This window comes from Oryctolagus cuniculus, chromosome 18, assembly GCF_051225735.1.
Source record: "Oryctolagus cuniculus isolate XC-2025 breed Fujian yellow rabbit chromosome 18, ASM5122573v1, whole genome shotgun sequence".
Lineage (NCBI taxonomy): Eukaryota > Metazoa > Chordata > Mammalia > Lagomorpha > Leporidae > Oryctolagus > Oryctolagus cuniculus.
The window spans coordinates 25607772-25620516 of record NC_142884.1 but is presented as its reverse complement, the minus strand read 5'-3'; the positions used below and the strand labels follow the sequence as shown (position 1 = coordinate 25620516).

The 12745-nt window shown below is 50.5% G+C and overlaps 1 protein-coding gene across 5 annotated transcripts; it reads right to left on the bottom strand.

Moving 5' to 3' along the window:
- Window positions 1-2212: 2212 nt before the first annotated feature.
- On the bottom strand, window positions 2213-11078 carry LOC149120878 (zinc finger protein 772-like). Of its 5 annotated transcripts, none has more exons than XM_089319174.1 (5): window positions 10907-11078; window positions 9668-9706; window positions 7799-7920; window positions 7195-7317; window positions 2213-6604 (listed from the first exon to the last, which is right to left on the bottom strand). In XM_089319174.1, exons 1-5 carry the CDS (start codon window positions 11035-11037, stop codon window positions 5316-5318), a joined length of 1704 nt encoding a protein of 567 aa, XP_089175300.1. In that variant the 5' UTR covers window positions 11038-11078; the 3' UTR covers window positions 2213-5315. The 5 variants fall into 5 exon arrangements, with proteins under 5 accessions (XP_089175300.1, XP_089175297.1, XP_089175296.1 ...); XM_089319171.1 differs by having other exon boundaries at window positions 7799-7925; window positions 10907-11040; XM_089319170.1 differs by lacking the exon at window positions 7195-7317 and having other exon boundaries at window positions 10907-11072.
- Window positions 11079-12745: the final 1667 nt, after the last annotated feature.

Below are 12745 nucleotides of genomic sequence, written 5' to 3'. Positions count from 1 at the left end.
CTGGGGGCCAGCACTGTGGCATAGTAAGTAAAGCCATATGGGTGCCAGTTCAAGTCCTGGCTGCTCCACTTCCGATCCAGCTCTCTGCTATGGCCTGGGAAAGCAGTAGAAGATGGCCCAAGTCCTTGGGTCCCTGCACCCGTGTGCGAGACCCAGAAGAAGCTCCTGGCTCCTGGCTTCAGATTGGCACAGCTCCAGCCGTTGTGGCCATTTGGGGAGTGAACCAATGGATGGACAACTTTCTCTCTCTCTCTCTCTCTCTCCCTCTGCCTCTCTGTAACTCTGCCTTTCAAATAAATAAATCTTAAAAAAAAAAAAAAAAAGCTGGATTAGAAGCAGAGTAGCCAGGACTCAAACCAACAATCTGGTAAGGGATACAGGTGTCCCAAGCAGCAGCTTAGCCCACTGACCACAGCACCCACCCTTGCTGAGAGTTGTGACAGGAAATCATGAAGCATCACTTTATAGTCCTGATCTTGTTCCTCTTGACTTTTGGGTTCCTAATCCTCAAATATCTTGACAGGGCACCCACTTGTCTTAACAATGTAAAGCAAAACAAAAGAAGACTACAAGGACATGACTGGATTCCCAGAACTGTTTTTTTTTTTGGGGGGGGGGGGTAGGATAGATTAATGGCTTGTAGCATCATTTACAACAGTGTCTTGACCCTAATAGAGTTTGTTGAGAAATAAGGCGTACATTTTTATCTTTCAATTATACTCTTTCACGAACTTGCTGAAGTCCCTTCATATATAGTCCATGCACTCCCGATCCAAATCACACAACACTTTTGAGGAATATGACAAGAGAGTTCTAAAATCCATATGGAAATGATAAGGACAAGAAATTCTTCCTAAGGTACAGATTTAAAATACTACATTACTTGATTTGAAGATACATTATACAATTATGATATGTAAAACTTTAAGATAATCAGCAATAATACACAGGAAAAATATCTATAAACAGACCAACATATACAAGATCAAATGAATTTCAACTAAGGTGCAACAGCAACTCAGTAAATAGTACTGTCAACAGGGAGCAATTGAGTGTCCACATTTAAAATTAAAAAAACAACAACAACAACAACAACTCCAGCCTCAAACCTCATACAGTATAAAAGAGTTAACACAAAATGGATTATAAACCTAGGAGTATGAAACTTCTATTATGTAACAAAAGGGAAAATTTTAGCTTGATAAATGCTTCCTACACACACAAAAACAGTGCTTAATTAAAAGGGAGGAAAATCCACATGTTCAACTTCATCAACAGTAATCACCTCTGCCATAGGAAACACTCAAGAAATTTTTTAAAATGTCACACGATAGAGTATTGACAAATCACATATTTAATGAAGGACTTGTATCCAATATTTAGTAAGATCTCTCAAAATTCAATATTTTAATGGACAAAAGATACATATTTAAAGATGTAGTGATGGCAGTAGCAAAACTAAAAATTCTCAAATTAGTCACTAGGGAATATATAAAATAAAATCACAGAGAAATTCCACTATCTATCTAATGAGAATGGCAAACTCATTAGATCATGTTGGTGAGCCTCGCAAGCAACCAAAGTTCTAGTACACCGCTGGAAACTGTGGAAAACAGTCTGTCAGTTTCTAAAGAGACAAACATCCACACACCAGCTGACCCCGTGTGTTTATGTCTAAGTTCTGATGCTCTGACAGCTGAGCGAGCTGGCCAGACTGCCCCTTCCACATTATCCTTTCTTCAAGCTAACGCAGGGCTTGACTAGTAGCACACAACTCTATGCAATCAGTAATCCCAAATCTCTTGCCCCAACTGCTTCTCTAACTCTCACACTAAGCCAACACACGCTCTGCTCTAAAGCATCCCAGGAGCAATTATCAGGTAACAAGAGCAATCCTCAGCCCAAAGTCCAGCTAACTTATTCAAACCAGCTCACTACAAACTGCCCTTCCACGTCTTTCCTGTGGGATTCCCGCAGAAGCTGTGGCCTAAGCCTTCCCCTTGCTCACTTCTGCCTCCTGATCAACAGGGTGCTCTCTGTAGCCCTGTGTGACGTGATGTTCCCCCTTCTCTTAGGAACTATAGGTAATAAATTCTTTTCTTCAACCTTGGCCTATGTCATCACTTTGTCACAACTGAAATTAAAATCCCATGGTTAGAAATGAGACACTCAGGCCTTTGTCTCCCAGCTATTAACACACAAGACAAGTATGTGAATGTTCACAGCCACTTTATTTGTAATAATCCCAAACTGGGAGCAACTCATGTTCCTTACCAGATATGTAGAACAAATTGTGGGATAACCACACGAGTATACTAGTCTAGACTAAAACAATGAAGTAATCAGACATGGACCATGGAGGAATCCCAAAATAATTACACTGTGTAAAAAAAATAAAAACTTCTTTAGAACAATATTTTGGTATTCCATTCACATAAAATTCTAGAAAAGTTAAAAAGTCTGCAGTAGTCCCCTTGCATCCACAGGGCGTATGTACCAAGTGGATGTCGACAGTACCAAACCATGTATATAAGCAAACTGGCCTTTCCTACATATACATACATATGACAAACTTTGACTTATAAATAAGGCATATCAGATTAACAAACATAGCTAATAAAACAATTCTAACAATGTACTAACAAACATAGCTAATAAAACAATTCTAACAATGTACCATAGGGACACACAATGTCCCTACTACTCCACTGCCAATTCAGCTCCCTGCTAATGCTTCTGGGAAGGCAGTGGATGATGGCCCAAGCACTTGGGGCCTGCCACCCATGTGGGAGACAAGGATGGAGTTCCAGGCTCCTGGCTTCAGCCTAGCCCAGATCTGGTTACTGTGCCCATTTGGTGAGTCGATCAATGGATGGAAGATCTATGTCATTCATTCTCACTCTCTCTCTCTAATAAATAAATAACCTTTTTCTTAAAAAAAAAAAAAACTAATAAAAGTAATTTAAAACTTGAATTATTTCTGAAATTTTTCATTTAGTATTTTTTGACTATGATTCACCACAGCAAAACTTTGGAGACTGTGGGGGTCCCACATCATGACAGGTTAAGCCACTGCCTGCAACACCAGCATCCCATGAGCACTGGGTTGAGCCCTGGCTGCTCCACTTCCAATCCAGCTTCCTGCTAATGCAATTGGGAAAGCAATGGAAGATGGCTCAAGTGCTTGGGCTCCTGCCACCCATGTGGGAGACCCGGATGGAATTCAACCTGCCCAGCTGTTGCAGCCAATTGGGGAATAAACCACTGGATGGAGGATCTCCCCCTCTCTCTCTCCCTCTCTCTGTAACTCTTTCAAATAAATAAATCTTTTTAAATAAAGAAAGAGACATACAGCAAGAGAAAAAGGAAAGGAAGAAAAAAAAAAGAAACTGGATAAAGGGGGATTTCTGTAAAGGATGAGGCAAATTTGTGGTTGAGAAATCTGTTCATTATCATGACCGTGGTGAAGGTTGCATGGATACCTAAAAATCATTCTTCACACTGAACATCAACTGCATCTACATAGAGCCTTCAAAAACTGGTTCAAGGGGGCCAGCACTGTGGTGTAGCGGGTGAAGCCACCTCCTGCAGTGCTGGCTTCCCATTCGGGTGCCAGTTTGAGTCCCGGCTGCTCCATTTCCAATTCAGCTCTCTGCTATGACCTGGGAAAAAGCAGTGGAAGATGGCCCAAGTTCTTGGGTCCTTGCACCCATGTGGGAGACTCAGAAGAGTCTCCTGGCTTCAGATCAGCCCAGCTTTGGCCATTGTGGCAATTTGGGGGAGTGAACCAGCAGATGAAAGATCTCTCTCTCTCTCTGCCTCTCTGTAACTCTCTGCCTTTCAAATAAATGTCTTTAAAAAAAAAAATGGTTCAGGGCAGGCATTTTGCCTAGTGGTTAAGATGCATGTCCCATATCTGAATACCTGGGTGACTCCCTGGCTCCAGCTCCTGATTCCAGCTTCCTGCCAATGCAGACCCTGGGAGGCCGTATTGATGGCTCAAATAGTTGTGTTCCTGCCACCTACCTAGGAGACGTGGTTGAGATCTCAGCTCCCAGCTTTGCCCCTGGGCCACTGCAAACATTTGGGTAGTGAACAAACAGATGGGGGCTCTTTCTCTAATAAATAAATAAAACAAATTTTTTAACAGTTCAACATGGAGATCTGGGTCCTTCACTTCTCTTGAAAAATGAGATGATTTGGCAAACACATCTTAAATATGTTCTTCTTTGGGGGTCCGGTGCTGTGGCACAGGTTAATGCCCAGGCCTGAAGTGCTGACATCCCATATGGGTGCTGGTTCAAGTCCTGGCTGTTCCACTTCCAATCCAGCTCTCTGCTCTGGCCTGGGAAGGCAGTAGAAGATGGCCCAAGTCCTTGGGCCCCTGCACCCACATGGGAGACCCGGAAGAAGCTCCTGGCTCCTGGCTTCGGATCGGCTCAGCTCTGGCCATTGTGGCCAACTGGGGAATGAACCACTGGATAGAGGACCTCTCTCTCTCTCTGCCTCTCTGCTTCTCCTTTCTCTGTGTAACTCTTTCAAATAAATAAATAAATCTTTAAAAAAAAAATATGTTCTTCCTTTGGAAGGGACAGCCCTACACCAATGGAAGCAAAGCCTAGCAAGCAATAGATGCTAAATAAGTCACATGCCTAGACAACCAGCACTTTTCTTGGTTTCTTTTTCTTGCCTGTATAGCAATGACCTTGAAGTAAGCAACCCAAACAGTCTTGACATTTCAGAAAACATTCAGATTATTTGCCCTACCAGTGATCTGAGCCACAGGAGACGTTAAATCTGGAAGTTCTGAGAATACCTGAATACCCGAATCCCTCACAGCTATAGTGACCAGAATATTTCTCTAAGCACCACTGGATAAGGCACATGCCTTCTGGTTTGCTGGCTCCAATTCTATTAACCCCATCAGTGTGTTAAGCTGATCAGGGTAAACTGTGATGGCCTCACGCCACTTGTGGTTTCCTACAGGGGACACAGTAAAAGACTGGCCGTCCCTCCGCTCACAGGGCGACCGGATGGTACATAGGAGATGGATTCTGCCATTGGCACCGGCAGGGAGAGCACTCAGGGAAGGGCCTCGTGCAGGTCAGACAGGGTAACGCACCTCCGGAAGCCTCCCCACACACTGCGGCTTGCACAACAGGTGTGAGGTGTAGCCTTTGGCTGACGGCCACTTCACAACTCTATTCTCAGAGCTTTTCTGCCGTCATGCATTGACCAAGCAGATAACACTCTTGTATTCCACGGCCTTTCTTCAGGGCGAACCCTCTGGTACCAAGCGAGGGAAGGCCACTGGCTCAACACTCTCCGACATGATTTTGCCGATGTTGAATGAGGCTGGATTTGTGGCTAAAGTACTTCCTACGTGCACTACGCTCATACGGTCTTTCTTCCGCGTGGGTTCTCTGGTGTCGAAGAAGTGTAAATTTCAGACTGAAGGCTTTCCCGCATTCACTGCACGCATAAGGCCTCTCCCCAGTGTGCACTCTCTGGTGTAAATTGAGGCTAGACCTGTGGCTAAACCATTTACCACATTCGGCGCATTCATAAGGTTTCTCACCGGTGTGAACTCTCTGGTGTGAGACCAGGCCAGAGCTTTGGCTAAAGAACTTGCCACATTCAGCACACTTGTAAGGCCTTTCTCCGGTATGGATTCTCCGGTGCCGAACAAGCGTGATTTTGCGGCTGAAGAATTTTCCACACTCGCTGCATTCGTAAGGTTTGGCCCCTGTGTGAATTCTCTGGTGTCCAATAAGGCCAGACCGTTGTCTAAAGGATTTCCCACATTCTGTGCACTTATACGGCCTTTCTCCAGTGTGGATTCTCTGATGGCGAACCAGGGTGGTTTTACAGCCAAAGAAGTTCCCACACTCTACACAATTATAAGGCTTTGCCCCCGTGTGAACTCTCTGATGTTGAACAAGGCCATAGCTTTGTCTAAAGGACTTCCCACATTGCGTGCATTCGTAACTCCTGTCTCTGGCGTGGATTTTCTGGTGTTGAACGAGTCTGCATTTCCGTCTGAAAGCTTTGCCACATTCGCGGCACGCATGAGGCTTCTCTCCAGCGTGAACCCTCTGGTGCTGGCCGAGGCGGTGCTGCTGGCTGAAGGCCTTCCCGCATTCACGGCACCGGTATCGCCCGTCGCCAGTGGGAACGACCTCGCTGCACCCTGCACTTCTGGGCGGACGCCCCCGGAGGTCAGCGGTCTGGTTGTGCAGAGGGCCTGGGTGGGGCAGGAGATCCTCCCCATCGTCCCTGCACAGAAAGGGCTCCTCTGACAGGTGGCCTCTGCAGCCCGTAAGCGGTGACGCCCCGTCCTCCTCCCCGCTGGGGAGCCCCTCTCCGTCCTGATGCTGAGCGATGCTTAGGCTGAAGCAGAACTGTCTTCCACACGCCCTGCATGCCTGAAGCTTCTGCCCAGAGCAAATCCCCTGGTGTTCGGCCAAGAGCAAAACGTCCTTCATGACTGGGCCACACATCCCACATGGCTCGGCACTCTGCGTGGCCGAACCTGACCTGGGAGTCCTGATCCGCGGCACTGCTTGCAAAGGCGCCTCGGCATTCTCCATCTGAAACCAACAGCCTGAAAGCAGAGAAACACTGCTGTACACGCAGATGCGGGAAAAGACGCCTGCTCTGTAACTCCAGGATCGAACACACGGGGCTCCTGGGAGGATGAGGCGGCCGCAGCTGGGCTGAGGCAGGCTCCATACCGAGCCCGGCAGCACTGCACCACTGGGGGCTCTGGGGAGGAACAAGAATACAGTACAGCAAAGGGCGCGCTGTGAGCCTGACTCGCTGATCTGCCGACGGCTTTCAGCAGGGGCTTCTCGGCGGCTGACCTGGGAGCCCTGAACGGAAGGCTGTGCCCAGATCTGGGAAAACCAACCGTATCCGAGAAGCTGCCGAAGCACGACGCAGGCCCGGAGCACGTCTCACAGCGCGGTATGTGCAGCTCCTTGTTGGAGAGCACGACAGGTGGGCAGGAACGGGGCAGACTTTCAGGCAACAGGGGTGTGCTTAGCTCTGGTCAGAAATCAAACAGGAGGGGTAAGTGGAGAAAATGCCAAGAAAAGGAGAGACTGAAATGAGTTATGGACTTGTCTTGGCAGACGTGCTGGGTGCCAGGAGAACCTAGCCCTGACACTGAACTATCCCTGCCTTGTCGCTTACCAGGGCCAGGTCCCCTCCAAGTCCCTAGTGACGCAGCTGGCCCAACGCCTGCCCTGCCAGGCGCCCAGGTGCCTTCCCCCGCCTCCAGCCGGACAACTACACGGATCTGGGAAGAAGCAAATCCTAAGAGAAAGACAAAGCAGCTAAGTGGATGGACACCAACAGCCAGAGCACCCAGCCCACCGGGAGTGACAACCAGTATTACAAGAAGAACCTTGGAGAAACGTCCTCTAGGATCGGCCCACTGCCCCCAAAACCGGTTCTCCAGCTGACGCCTGTGATTCCTGACATGGGGCAAGAGGCAGCGTCAGCTGGAGGAAGGAGGGTGCAGTAAAGGGCAGAGAGGGGCGGCAATCCCGGACAGTCCCCCGACAAGGTGAAGCCACGTCAAGTGGAAGCCACGGGCCCCCATATCCTTCCCTAGAAGGCTTGAGGGCACCAGACGCTGGGGCTCCGTGGGAGAGGGTGAGGAATGCCTGAAGCCTAGGAAGAAGACCCAGGAAGGAGGCAAGGTCCACTGGCGGCTGTGGGAAGGGAAGAGAGAGCCCTGGAGAGAGGAGGAGGGGCCAGCCCAGCCCGGACGCTGCGAGGGTGAGGGACTTACCCAGCGAGGCCACCAGGGTGAAGTTGTCCAGCATCACATCCTGGTACAGGAGTCTCTGAGGCTCGCCAAGGAGCTGCCACTCCTCCCAGGTGAAGTCCACAGCCACATCCTCCAAGGTCACCCTGCCCTACCATGAGGGGCACAGCAGTGTCTCTAAGCAGCCCCTCTCCCAGGGCCCTCTCTATCCCTGGCTCCCTAAACCCAGTCCCTCCCACCCTCCTCTCAGGAAGGCTCACGGGAGGCGGAGGCCGGATAGCACCACAGTCCCCTCGCTGTGTCCCCCACATCAACTGCAGACATGTGGGCAGGTAAATGCTGAGCCCTGGGACTGACGAATTCCCCTGGGCATGCCTTGCAGTTCATGCCTCCCGTACCAGCGAACACGGGCCCAGCGTCCTCCCTCACCTCCTAGGGCCCACCCCTGGGAGCCTCAGTTCACACTCTCCCTTGGCCACATCCCTCTGGGCACCATCAATCACGCACATTTGGATTCTCACTGCCACTGTCCATGCCCTGCGTATACCATGGGCATCTCCCTGAGCTCCGGGGAGAACCCAGAAAACACTGGGAAATGTAAGGGTGATCCCATCCTGAGTCCCACATCTGACAGCCCACAGGGCCAGGGCAGGCCTCTCGCCCTGCTGTCCAGACCTCTCCACCTCGTCCTGGCCCCTGCTTCAACCTCACATGCAGGTGGCAATACCTTAAGCCCTCTTCTACTGCTGTGCCTCCCCTATCGCAGCCGTCCTCTTCCCATCAAAGCCTTGTTCAGTGCCCAGCTCCCCTGGCCGCCCATCCGTCACCGACTCTCCCACTGGCCCCTGAGCTTATTCGTAAGCCTAAGCAAATTCTCCAACCCCACCAATGGTCACCATTGGACTGGTGAGCCTTGACAAGGGGGAGTAAGTGCAGGCTTTGGGCAGTCATGTCACCTCCATCACTGCTGTCCTCCCATGGTCACGCCCCTGGGAAGCTCTGGCCATCTGCCATACCCACCTCAAACCCCACAGCCACCTCTCTGGCGTTACCTCTCTGTGACATTCACCAACCCTAGGCAGGTGCCCAGTAACATGGTCACCATGACCTGAAGATGTCGCCTCCTAAATGGGACTCACAGCTCTGCCCCAGGCCACACACAGGTCACCAACTTGTGCTGTCCTCAGCATGAACCTCTTGCCTGAACTCCAGCTGTGTGTCCAGCTGTCCACTCACTCACTCCACTCAGGGTCTCTGGAACATCACAAACGGACCATAGCCCAACCTACCGCCTGATAATTCTTCTGAAACTCACGCCTACAACTGACTTCCCCTTCTCAGTTGATGGCATCTCCTTCCTGCTAGCTGCAAGGGTCAAAATTCCATCCATCTCTCGATCACAGAGTCTGATTGGATATATTTTAAAAGCAAATCCAGGAGCCAGCGCCGTGGCTCACTTGGCTAATCCTCCACCTGCAGTGCCTGCATCCCATATGGGTACCAGGTTCTAGTCCCAGTTGCCCCTCTTCCAGTCCAGCTCTCTGCTGTGGCCCGGGAGGGCAGTGGAGGATGGCCCTAGTCCTTGGGCCCCTGCTGCAGGCCTGACTCCCTCATCCTGGCTCGCAGGTCCTCTAAGACATACAGAGGCCTGTGACAGCCGCCTGCCAGCTCTGTCTCACCACTGTGCACTGGCACATGCTGACCCTCTGCCTACACACCTGCCACAGAACATTCTACAGGTGGCCAGAAACTGGCCTAGATGCCAGATCAGGTGTCTGATGACACATTACCCCAGGCCAAACTGAGTAATGTGGCAGACAAGCAGTAGCAGGATAAATCCAGGAGACCATATGGGTCATGGGGAGGTATGGAAGGGGGACACTATCCACTCACCTGTGCGTGGTTCGTGAACGCATCTGAAGCCATGGAAACCTGTGGGAAGAGTGAGACTGTGAGCGAAAGGCACCCATGCTGCACCCCAAGGGATCGCCTGATCATGCCCTGCAAGGTGACCTTGGGCTAACTGACCAAATTTTGGGTTTCAGTCCTTGGTGCGACCTCTTACCTGCTATGTGACCCAGGACAAGGATTCAACTTTCCGGTGCCTATCTTCACTGAATGGACCTAAGAATGGCACCCACATCCTGGGGTTGGAACTGGTATCGAATGCATCAGTAATTACGCATCAAGCGCTAAGTAGGCTCTATCACTATCCACAAAATCAAGTCTTCTGTCAATGTTTTCAGTGTAAATCATGCGATGGGTCTTTGAAAGTATGAGGATGCAATACTGTGATGTTTAGTGTTTTCACGTACGGCTCTGGGAGTATATTATGGTGTTAACCACATTTGCATTGCATGCACAAATTTAACTTGCTAAATTCCCACAGTTCAGTGTTTACATGCACACTTTTAGAGGAATGTTGATCCCTTAATGTGGAAGCGAGTGGTTGTTCCATTTCTCCCTAAGTTAAACCGGGGTGTGGTGACTCCAAGGCGGGGGGTACCTTCTCTGTTCTCAAAGATCTGCGCACCACTGCATCGCCACTCCGGTCCGGCAACAATGTTCCCTGTCCCCCTGCGCCTCCTGTCTGCCCGTCTCTCCTCTCCTCATCAGTCACCCCTGCCTTCTACCCCCAGTCGGCCGGCTTCTTAGTAACCTTCGGGAACCTTTTAAAATCGTCCCGGGATCCAGTCTTTCTGATGACAACCGTCCGGGGCCACCAGTGCCCTCAGATTAGCTCATCTGCTCACGGGTCCCAACGCTTCCCAGTCGCATCCGCAGGCTCTGCACACCCTGGTCCCTCTGTAAGGGGCATCTCTCATCACTCCGCGTGTCAAAAACAGGGGACCTACCCGTACCGCCCCTGGACTGCCCCGAACAGAGAGCTGTGGCTGCAGTGCCCCGAGCAGGCGCCTTCACTCGGGGCTCCAGCGGGGTGGCGAGATCGGACAGGTCAGCACCAGGGGACGCAGCACCAGCCTCAGCGGGCAAGCGCAGGCGACCCAGCCAAACCCCGACGCCAGCCTGCTCCGAGCGAGGAGTCGCCCCAGAGAGCGCCCTCCCGAGCCACAGACCCGCCCCCATGCACCGTGAGCGACGCCTCGGCTCACGCCTTCCCGCTCCCTTTACCTTGGGCCGGACCAAGAGCTCAGACCCTGTCCAGGTGGACCGACCCAAGAGTCACCAAAAGGACCGCCGCCGCAGGGGCGCCGGAAGTCCCGCCTGGACGTGCCCAAGCGTCCCTCTGCAAGGGCCCCCATTGGCTTAGCGCCGCAGGGGCTCTGCGCAAGGATTCTGGGTAATGTAGTTCTCCCGGGCCTCTGCGCTGGAGGGCGCGCGCGCTCCAGACTCTGGCACAGGTGGCAAGCGCGCTCCGAAGTTCTGAGACCCACGTGCTTCCCAAAGCGACAAAATCAAAAGACAAACTAAACCACGTCGGTCCGACACACACACACGTGAGCACTTATTATCTTAAGAGCTAATAAAGATCATAGTACTTTCCTTCATAGAAATTTTTCAAGTCAATTCTGTAGGCTCGAGGCTGTCAGGGTGATGACGAGAGAAAATAAAAAACTGCAGAGAGGCTCAGATGGGGAAGCTTGCAGGGTACCGCAGGTGGACAGGTGTGGAGTTCTCCTGCTAATTCGCACAAGCAGCAGCCCTACTGTGTAATCGGTGCGCATGCCCCAACCCTTCAACACCATTGTATCCCGGTAATATGTCTTGCTCCATATTCTGAGAGATATTCAAGTACTTTTAAGGAGTTCGACATCTATCTGGAAGAAGAGACTTTTACCAAGTGACATTTTCTGTGAAGACCGCATCACTGGTGAAGGAAATGTGGAAGGGGGCATCTTTTTTATTTTTTAAAGATGCATTTATTTGGGGCCGGCGCTGTGGTGTAGAAGGCTAAGCCTGCTACAGTGCTGGCATCTAATGTGGGTGTCGGTTGGAGTCCCAGGTGCTCCCTGTTAATAACCTGGGAAAGCAGTGGAGGAGGTTGTATTTGCCCTGACTGGACATGACACATGTACCCGTGTGTCAAAACAGCTCTTGGCATCCCATAAACATAGACGATTTTATGTGTCCAGCACTAAGTTGTCAAGTCTATGCACACAGGATACCTTTTCATTTATTGAGGTCTTGCATAATGTCTCTCAACAATGCTTTGTGGTCTTCGATAGCTTGTCATTTTCAGTGTACAAGTCTTGCTCTGTTGTGATTAAATTTATTCCTGTGTAAGTTCTTTTTTTAATGCTGTTATTTTTTAAGATTTATTTATTTATTTGAAAGTCAGAATTACACAGAGGGAGAAGGAGAAGCAGAGAGAGAGAAAGAGAGAGAGCGAGCGAGCGAGCGGTCTTCAATCACCTGGTTCACTCCCCAGTTGGCTGCAACGACTGTAGCTGCACTGTTCCGAAGCCAGGAGCCAGGAACCAGGAGCCAGGAGCCAGGAGCCAGGAGCCGGGAGCCAGGAGCCAGGAGCTTCTTCCGGGACTCCCACGTGGGTGCAGGGACCCAAGGACCTGGGCCATCTTCTACTGCTTTCCCAGGCCACAGCAGAGAGCTGGATTGGAAGTGGAGCAGCTGGGACTTGAACCGGTGCCCATATGGGATGCTGGCACTGCAGGCGGTGGTGGCCTTACCCACTACGCCACAGTGCCGGCCTCTTTATGTTGTTATAAATGAAATTGTCTTCTCAATACCATTTTTGTAGTGTTCATGGCTATTGTGTATTTAAAACAACAGTTTTTGTGTGTTGGTCTTGGATTATTTAACTTTGCTCAATTTACTAGGGTTTTTTTTTTTTTTTTTTTTTTGACAGGCAGAGTTAGACAGTGAGAGAGACAGAGAGAAAGGTCTTCCTTTTTCCATTGGTTCACCCCCCAAGTGGCCGCTACGGCCAGCGTGCTGCGGCTGGCACACTGCACCGATCCGAAGTACCGAAGGTACTTCCTCCTGGTCTCC